We start from the raw sequence: 8301 nt of genomic DNA, 5'->3' as shown, positions 1-8301 counted from the left end.
TATCAAGGGATTTTCAACCACGGATCAATTTTTGTGAAGGTACTGTCATCATCAATTTTTTACATTTACGATACATTCAGCGTACAGTAAAATTTTGAACAATTTTCATAAATATTTAAATTGAGAGTGGAATAGGCCTATGGGGGAAATCACTATAAAAGAAGCGCACCATGCTATCTACCGCAAGGTGGTGTGGAAATGATAACGCATCATTTTCTCGCCACTAAAAAGACGGGTCATTTTTCGGCGCGGTATTGCGATATATCGCTCGCCACCATCATGTCTCGGAGAGCGATCCGCCCATCGCTTCGCCGCGCGCCTAGTATAGGATTACAGTGGGACTCTCGTCGCCGCGCGCTTCTACTCACGCAGATTGGCCGATATTCTTTATTTAATTTTTCGTTAATTATTGCGAATATTACAAAACAGTACAAGTCCTTCCTTCTTAATTTGAGCCAATCTACCTCCTTACTTCGTATGGGCTAAAATTTCCATGACTCCCTGTGTTCGCGAGCGAATCCGACAGTGCGTTGATAGGACCGGAAGGTCGTAAAGCGAAAAAAGTGCGCCTCGTTCACACAAAAGACTGACGTTTATTGGAGTCAAAATTAAAAGACAAGTGTTTAGTGCAGTGATTTCGATTAGCGAAACAGCGGTGTAACAAAGTGAGCGCGGTTTCGCGAGCGGTATCGCGAGCGGTGTAGAGACACAAGAGCGAGAAAAATGCGTTGTCCAAAGTCGTAAGCGGTCGTGTAATGCGGTTGATCAGCGGTTTGATACAGAGATTGCGGAAAGTCCAAGAGAATAAGCGGTCGTTATAAGCGGTTTTTATTATGCGGAGCGGTTTTAACTAAGCGGTTTGACAAAAAGTGCGAGACTTCGGCTTGCTCGCGTGCGGTGCCCGTTATAAGGCGAGCGGAATTTTGGGCCCGTTGCGACGTGGCCCAATAATTTTAATTATTTAGCGGTGACCTCATGGCGCTGCGTATAATTGGCCGCCGATGAGGTCTGACGTTGGCTTTTTCGCGGTTGCCATGCGCGCAGTCTTTTTGGAACAGCTGATTGGCAATCAGCTGATCGTGACGTATGGGCGCGCATGCCCGTACGTCACGCTGATTTTGGTCGACGGTTGAGATTATTATTGTCAGTGTTTATGACACGCGTTTCTTATGTCCCAAAAAAATTGAAAATAACTCGAACGATCGAGTTTTTCTGGCGATTAGAGGTCTCGAGAAGTTTCTCGAAGCCCGTTGATTTTGAACTTTCGAGTCGTAAAACATCATTCGAAATGTATATAATATATTTAAGAATTTTAATTCGGAATGAATTTTACGATTTTCGAACATCCCGCCCGCCTCGTCAGTACGTGACGAAATTTGCGAGTGTGTTCATGCGCGGGTAGGTGTCGCGAACGGTCCGATTGACGAGTTATTGATAGCGATCATGAATGGAATGCGTGACGTAGTACAAAGACACGTGTGGCTCAGTTTATTTGAGTCTTTCGCGAGAATAGTGTCGTGTGACAGTAGTGAGAAAATGTACAGTGAATTTGAGAATAATCTCGCGAGTGCAGTGAAATGTGAACGTGATCGTGAAATTGTGACGCTGGAGAGAGAACAGAAAAAGAAAAAAGAGACTGATAACGCGGCTCGCGGATCGCGCATAATATCGAATGTGCCTTAATATAATTACATGTGATTAAGCGCGTACGATTCCCGGAATTATGATACCGTGAAACATAATGTGAGTGAATCGTACAATGTGGATGAGACATGAAAGAAAGTTCGGGTTTCGTAAGAGCTCACGAATCCGAGTGCGTTGGAGATGCTGCGGTGTCGGTTCCTGGCAAGAGGATGATTTTCGCGAGTGGTCGGACGAGCTCTGAGGATGCTGTGCGCACGGTGACCACGCGAGTCACGCCGTCGTCCCCGGGGTGCAGGCGTGTTATTCGGGCGAGCGGCCACCGTGTTGGAGGTGTCGATTCCGACCGCAGTAGGCACAGGTCGCCAACGTTGGGGCCGGTCTGGTTCCGTTGCCACTTTGATCTGCAGGCCAGCGTCTGTAGATACTCGCGCGACCACCGATCCCAAAAGTGGTCGCGCATTTTTTGGAGGAGTTGCCACCGTGATAGCGCGTTATCCTTCTCGGTAGCAAGCGACGGCTCCGGAACGGCCAATAGAGGAGCTCCGATGATGAAGTGACCGGGTGTTAATGCCGTCAAGTCGTCCGGATCGTCGGTCTGCGGCTGAAGCGGGCGCGAATTGAGGCACGCCTCCACCTGTGCGAGGAGAGTCGTCATCTCCTCGAAGGTGAGCGTTGCCTCGCCGATAACCCTTCGAAGGTGGTGCTTCGTTGACTTGACGGCTGCCTCCCAAAGCCCGCCAAAGTGAGGAGCTGCGGGCGGGTTAAACCGCCACCTAATGCCGTCTGAAGCTGCTGCCTGCGCGATGCGACGGCCGTCGGTAGTTGAGGCGCGGAACATCTCCCGGAGTTCTCGGCTTGCTCCGATGAAGTTGGTCCCGCAGTCCGAGAACACCTCGTGACAGAGACTTCGCCTGGACACGAAGCGACGGAAGGCAGCCAGGAACGCCTCAGCCGTGTAGTCGGAGACGACCTCGAGGTGAACAGCCTTGGAACTAAGACAAACAAATGAACAGAGATGAAGCCTTTGTTTGCTCGATGGCCGCGCCCCTTGCTGGTCCGGATGAGGATCGGACCGGCGTAGTCGACTCCGGTACGCAAAAATGGACGCGCCGGAGTCACTCGCTCCTGGGGGAGGTTGCCCATCAGTGGCTGCGGTGCGGTGGCTCGCCATCGGGTGCACGTGACGCATCGATGGATGGACTTCTTGACGATGGCTCGACCTCGCGGGATCCAAAACCGTTGGCACAGTAGGGTGAGCTGCACTCCTCCATGTAGAGTCCTACGATGGCAGGAGTCCACCAGGAGCCCAGCCATCCAGGAGTCCGGCGGAATGATGATTGGGTGCCGTTCATCGTGAGACAGGATGGCGTGTTTGAGACGGCCTCCGACTCGCATTGTGCCGCTGTCGTCCAGATAGGGGCTCAGCTTGGTGAGCGGATTCCGTGGTGGCAAAGCACGTCCTCTGCTCAGTGATGAGACCTCGGTTGTGTAGTGCAGTGCCTGCGAAGTTCGAGCCCATCGTAAAAGTGCGTCTTCGATTTCGCGTGGCTCCAGAGTTTGTGCGACGTCTGTGACGTTGTGCATTTTCCGTGCGATTTTGCGCCAACGAAGACACCAGGCCGTCACCCTGAGTAGCCGGTGCAAGGACGAGAAACGGAGAATGAGTTCTGGCTCGGTGATGGCCTTGACGGAGGTATTGAGCGAGCCGGCGGCTCGTTGCTCCGGCACCTCCAAGTTTGGCAAGACGCAGTCGTCGCTCGGCCAAAGTGCCTTGTCACTCCGCAGCCAGGATGGTCCGGTCCACCAGAGCGGATGGCCGATCAAGTCACCCGGTTGGGTTCCTCGGGAGGCGCAGTCGGCCGGATTGTCCTTTCCCGGCACATGCCGCCATCGAGCGTCGGGCAGTTGGACCTGGATCTGTGACACCCTGTTGGCCACGTAGGTCTTCCAGCGGGAGGCATGCCCCTGGATCCAGCTCAGCGCTACCCTGGAGTCAGACCACAGGAAGATTGGCGCTGTGGGCAAACCCAGGAGAGTGCGCGTGTGAGCAGTGAGATTCGTCAGGAGGGTGGCCGCGCACAACTCGAGTCGAGGCAAGGACACCGGCTTCACGGGGGCGACCTTGCCTTTGGCAGCCAGCAGGTGAACTGCGGTGTGCCATTCGGTGGCGGAGCGGAGGTACACCACCGCGGCGTATCCTCGCTCCGAGGCGTCGGAGACGACCTAACCAGCGAGATACCCTGATCTCGTTCAGGCGCGGAAGATCAGAGAGGAGGTTCTTCCAGGACAGGGCGTCTGCCGACGGAAGAGGAGCGTCCCAATCCAGCTTCTTCAGCCAGGCGGACTGGATCAAAATTTTAGCTCGCATTGTGACCGGAGTGAGCCACCCTAGAGGATCAAACAGTCGTGCGGTCTCGGACAGAACGCGTCTTTTTGTGAACTCGGTGAAGTGACGTGCTTGCACCGAGAAAGTGAAGTGATCACTGGCCGGGTGCCAGTGGAGGCCCAGTGTAGCGTGGCTTTCGTGGGACCACGAGTGCGGTGAGCTGGTGATCCAGTGTTCTGGTGGGACTCCAGACAGGATACCGAGGTTGTTGGCCCCCCACTTCCTGAGCGGAAACCCGCCCGCCGTGCAAAGACCGCGTAGCTCCCGCTGCAACGTGGTGGCCTCCGAGATGGTGCTTGCTCCGGTGACGACGTCGTCCACGTAAGTATCGCGGCGTAGTGCTACCGCTCCGCGCGGAAATTGCGAACCCTCGTCGTCAGCGAGCTGGTGTAGGGTCCGTATGGCGAGAAATGGCGCGCACGTCAAGCCATACGTGACCGTTCGTAGGCGGTACTCGCGGACGTCGTCGGTGACTCGGTGCCGCCAGAGTATCCGCTGGTGGTCGCGGTCCTCCTGATGGATAAGGATTTGGCGGTACATCTTTTCGATGTCCGTCACAAAGACATAGCGGTGCCAACGCCAACGAAGGAGCACGTCGGCGAGGACTGGCAGGAGGTTGGCGCCCGTCAACAAGTTGACGTTGAGGGACACGCCCGAGATCGAGAGCTGCGAGCCGTTGAAGACGACCCTGAGCTTCGTTGATGTGCTCGTTTCCCGCAGCACTCCGTGATGCGGTAAGTAGCACTTAGCGGTGTTTTCTTGTTCGGATGAGGTGTTTACGACTTCCATATGTTGCAGGTCTTCATACTCCTGCATGAAGCCGCGGTAAAGATCGCCGAATCGAGCGTCCTTTGAGCAGCGGCGCTCCATGGTGTGGAGCAGACGTTCGGCTGGCTTGCGGGTCTCAGTGAGAGAGGGCGGTGCTCCAGTGAACGGCAGCCTAACAACGTACCGTCCGGTGTTGGTGCGTGTGTGCTTGCGGGTGAAGAGGTCTTCGCACCTCTTCTCTTCGGCGGTGAGAGCGACGGGAGCGGCGGTCTCTCTTTCTTGCTCCCAAAACAGCTGCACCAGGTCGTTCAACTCGTGGTCGATGGAGCACTGGTGCGAGGTATGGCTGCTCTGGAGCGTGGCCTTGTGACCTCCAGACAAGATCCAGCCGAGCGAGGTCCGCTGAGCGATGGGCTCGTCCTTGCGTCCCTTGCGGAGCCCATCTTGAAGTACGGCGGAGTATACGTCTGCGCCGAGCAGTATTTCTATCGGATCTCGATCGAGATACTGCGGATCCGCCAGGGAAAAGCCGCGAATGTGTGGCCAAGTGAAGCTGCTTCGCAAGATGGGTCCTTGGTACGACGAGAGGCGCGGAAGAACGTACGCTAGTACCTGAAGGGTTGCTCCGGTCACCCCAGAGGAGAGGCTCAAGGATAACTTTCCACGAGTTGCTCCGGATGCTCCTCCAATGCCGGCGACGGACATTGAAGAGTGACTTCGCGGCAGACGCAAGCGTTGCGCCAGAGCTTCTGAGACCAGGGAAACTTCTGACCCCTGGTCGATCAGCGCACGGACGGCGTGAGGTCTTCCCAAGTGGTCCGTGATGTTGACGCGTGCGGTGGCGAGAAGGATCGCCTTGCGATCCGATGCGAGTCGCGTGGTGGACAAAGAACTCGCTCCGTCGGATTGTGCGTACGCGTCGTGAAGTAAAGTGTGGTGTCGTGACTTGCACGTGAAGCAAGTTTTCACGGATTGGCATTTGGCTAGGAAGTGATTGCCGAGACAGTTGAAGCACAGTTTGTTTGCTTCCACGAAGTTCTTTCTGTCGCTCGCGGTTTTCGACTTGAATTCCGTGCATTGCATAAGGGAGTGCTTGCCCTTGCATGCTGCGCACGTCGAGGAGTCGGATGTGCGCTTCACGAAATGCGATTTCGCGGATTTGGAAGTTCCTCCGGATTTCGCAACGGAGTTCGGATGCACGGCGTTGAGTGTGAGGATCTGCTCGGACATGAAACCCAACAGGACGGCATTACTCGGCGGATCGACGGAACCGCGTATGGAGGACTCCCATTCCATCCGAGTTTGCGGATCGAATCGATCGACGAGCAGGTGATTGAAAAGGTCCATCCCGTGCGTGGCAATGGGCCTATCGATGCTCTCCTGAGCGTTGATGGCAGTCGTGGCGGCGTTATAGAGGCGACTTAGCTCGTCGGCGGTTGCGGCTTTCATTTTTGGCACGGCGGTATAAGCGGCGAAGTTAGCGCGAATGAGTTCCCGTTTGTTCTCGTAATGCGAGCTCAGAATCGTCCACGCCCGCTCATAATTGCCCCCGACAATCGGTAATGACCGGATTAATTTTTCCGCAGGACCTTGTAAGCTGGTACGGAGGTAGTGGAGCTTTTCCACGTCAGAGATAGACGGATTGTCTCCTATAATGGACAGGAAGATGTCGCGAAACGCTGGCCAGTCTCCGTACGCGCCAGAGAACGTCTGGAGCTTTATCCGCGGCAACGATGTCTTGAGCGCGTGCTCCTGGTAAGCCTCGGTCTTCGGCACGCTGGGCGGCTCGCTTTTGAGTTTGTTCGCGTACCCGACTAACGTGCTCCGCTGTGTCACGTAAGTTGATTCCGCAATGTCAATAAAATCAGCTTTTGCGTACTCACTGTCGAGATATTTCTCTTTCAGCGCAGTCCTGATGAGTTCATGCTGAGCCTCGAACTTGTTCCACAGCGTCTCGAGGAGGTGGAGGCGAGCTTGGATGGCTTCGGCGGTGATGTTTGAGACGCCCATCTTGCGCAGATTGTCCACGGAGCGAGACATTCGCCCGTGGACATCATTCTGCGCCTCCAGCAACGCCTTCAAATCGGCACTCATCTTCACTAATTGTCTTTCTGTTCAGGTTCGCGCACTGGACGACACACGTGAATTTCACCCACGAACTGCGGAAGCGGATGTTAATCCGGCTCGAAGGACCAGAAATGTTCGCGAGCGAATCCGACAGTGCGTTGATAGGACCGGAAGGTCGTAAAGCGAAAAAAGTGCGCCTCGTTCACACAAAAGACTGACGTTTATTGGAGTCAAAATTAAAAGACAAGTGTTTAGTGCAGTGATTTCGATTAGCGAAACAGCGGTGTAACAAAGTGAGCGCGGTTTCGCGAGCGGTATCGCGAGCGGTGTAGAGACACAAGAGCGAGAAAAATGCGTTGTCCAAAGTCGTAAGCGGTCGTGTAATGCGGTTGATCAGCGGTTTGATACAGAGATTGCGGAAAGTCCAAGAGAATAAGCGGTCGTTATAAGCGGTTTTTACTATGCGGAGCGGTTTTAACTAAGCGGTTTGACAAAAAGTGCGAGACTTCGGCTTGCTCGCGTGCGGTGCCCGTTATAAGGCGAGCGGAATTTTGGGCCCGTTGCGACGTGGCCCAATAATTTTAATTATTTAGCGGTGACCTCATGGCGCTGCGTATAATTGGCCGCCGATGAGGTCTGACGTTGGCTTTTTCGCGGTTGCCATGCGCGCAGTCTTTTTGGAACAGCTGATTGGCAATCAGCTGATCGTGACGTATGGGCGCGCATGCCCGTACGTCACGCTGATTTTGGTCGACGGTTGAGATTATTATTGTCAGTGTTTATGACACGCGTTTCTTATGTCCCAAAAAAATTGAAAATAACTCGAACGATCGAGTTTTTCTGGCGATTAGAGGTCTCGAGAAGTTTCTCGAAGCCCGTTGATTTTGAACTTTCGAGTCGTAAAACATCATTCGAAATGTATATAATATATTTAAGAATTTTAATTCGGAATGAATTTTACGATTTTCGAACACCCTGTATATTGTGTCTGGGTGGACTATATATGGCCGATATTAGGAACGGTCCCTTCCAGTCTTCGATGACAACATTAGTAGCTTGTATTTCGTTAGAGCGATAATGTTCCTCCTCATAATGTTTGATGTTGTGTTTAATTAAAATAGCAGATCCATGTGCGGTACCATCAGGATGAGTTGTGTGATAAAATCTGTATTTTGGAATATTAAAGTAACTTTTGCTTGTGAAATGTGTTTCAGATATTAATAAGATGTCAATCTGTTGTATCTCCAAAAAGGATTTAACTTCTAATGTGTGTTACGAGAGCCCATTGGCATTCCATAGCGCTATTTTTAGGGTGTCGAATTTTGTACTATTTTTGACATGAGAGTAGTGAAAAGATTCGTCATAGTCATCATCTGCTGCATCATTTGTTGGAGCATACCCAATAATTCCTGTATGTCATTAGTATTATTGGCAGA

General features: G+C 53.1%; 1 protein-coding gene across 1 annotated transcript; it reads right to left on the bottom strand.

Moving 5' to 3' along the window:
• Positions 1 to 1801: 1801 nt before the first annotated feature.
• On the bottom strand, positions 1802 to 6892 carry LOC145976331 (uncharacterized). Its single transcript, XM_083107393.1, has 3 exons — positions 3884 to 6892; positions 2882 to 3765; positions 1802 to 2636 (listed from the first exon to the last, which is right to left on the bottom strand). The coding sequence occupies exons 1-3, from the start codon at positions 6890 to 6892 to the stop codon at positions 1802 to 1804; spliced, it is 4728 nt and encodes a 1575-aa protein (XP_082963519.1).
• Between the last annotated feature and the right edge of the window lie 1409 nt (positions 6893 to 8301).

Source organism: Camponotus vicinus, unplaced genomic scaffold (genome assembly GCF_025532165.1).
Source record: "Camponotus vicinus isolate PSW18456_S1 unplaced genomic scaffold, iyCamVici1.0 SCAF_8, whole genome shotgun sequence".
NCBI classification, from domain to species: Eukaryota; Metazoa; Arthropoda; class Insecta; order Hymenoptera; family Formicidae; genus Camponotus; species Camponotus vicinus.
The sequence above is the reverse complement of the archived record's forward strand: the minus strand, read 5'-3'. Positions and strand labels throughout refer to the sequence as shown.

What these genes read in the sequence shown, in the direction of transcription:
- LOC145976331 (XM_083107393.1), bottom strand. Translation starts at nt 6,892, where the DNA reads ATGAGTGCCGATTTGAAGGCGTTGCTGGAGGCGCAGAATGATGTCCAC. An exon ending in CGCGCCTGAACGAGATCAGG is followed by an intron (nt 3,766 to 3,883) that starts GTATCTCGCTGG and finishes GCCAAAGGCAAG; the next exon opens with GTCGCCCCCGTGAAGCCGGT. An exon ending in CTCACCCTACTGTGCCAACG is followed by an intron (nt 2,637 to 2,881) that starts GTTTTGGATCCC and finishes TGTTTGTCTTAG; the next exon opens with TTCCAAGGCTGTTCACCTCG.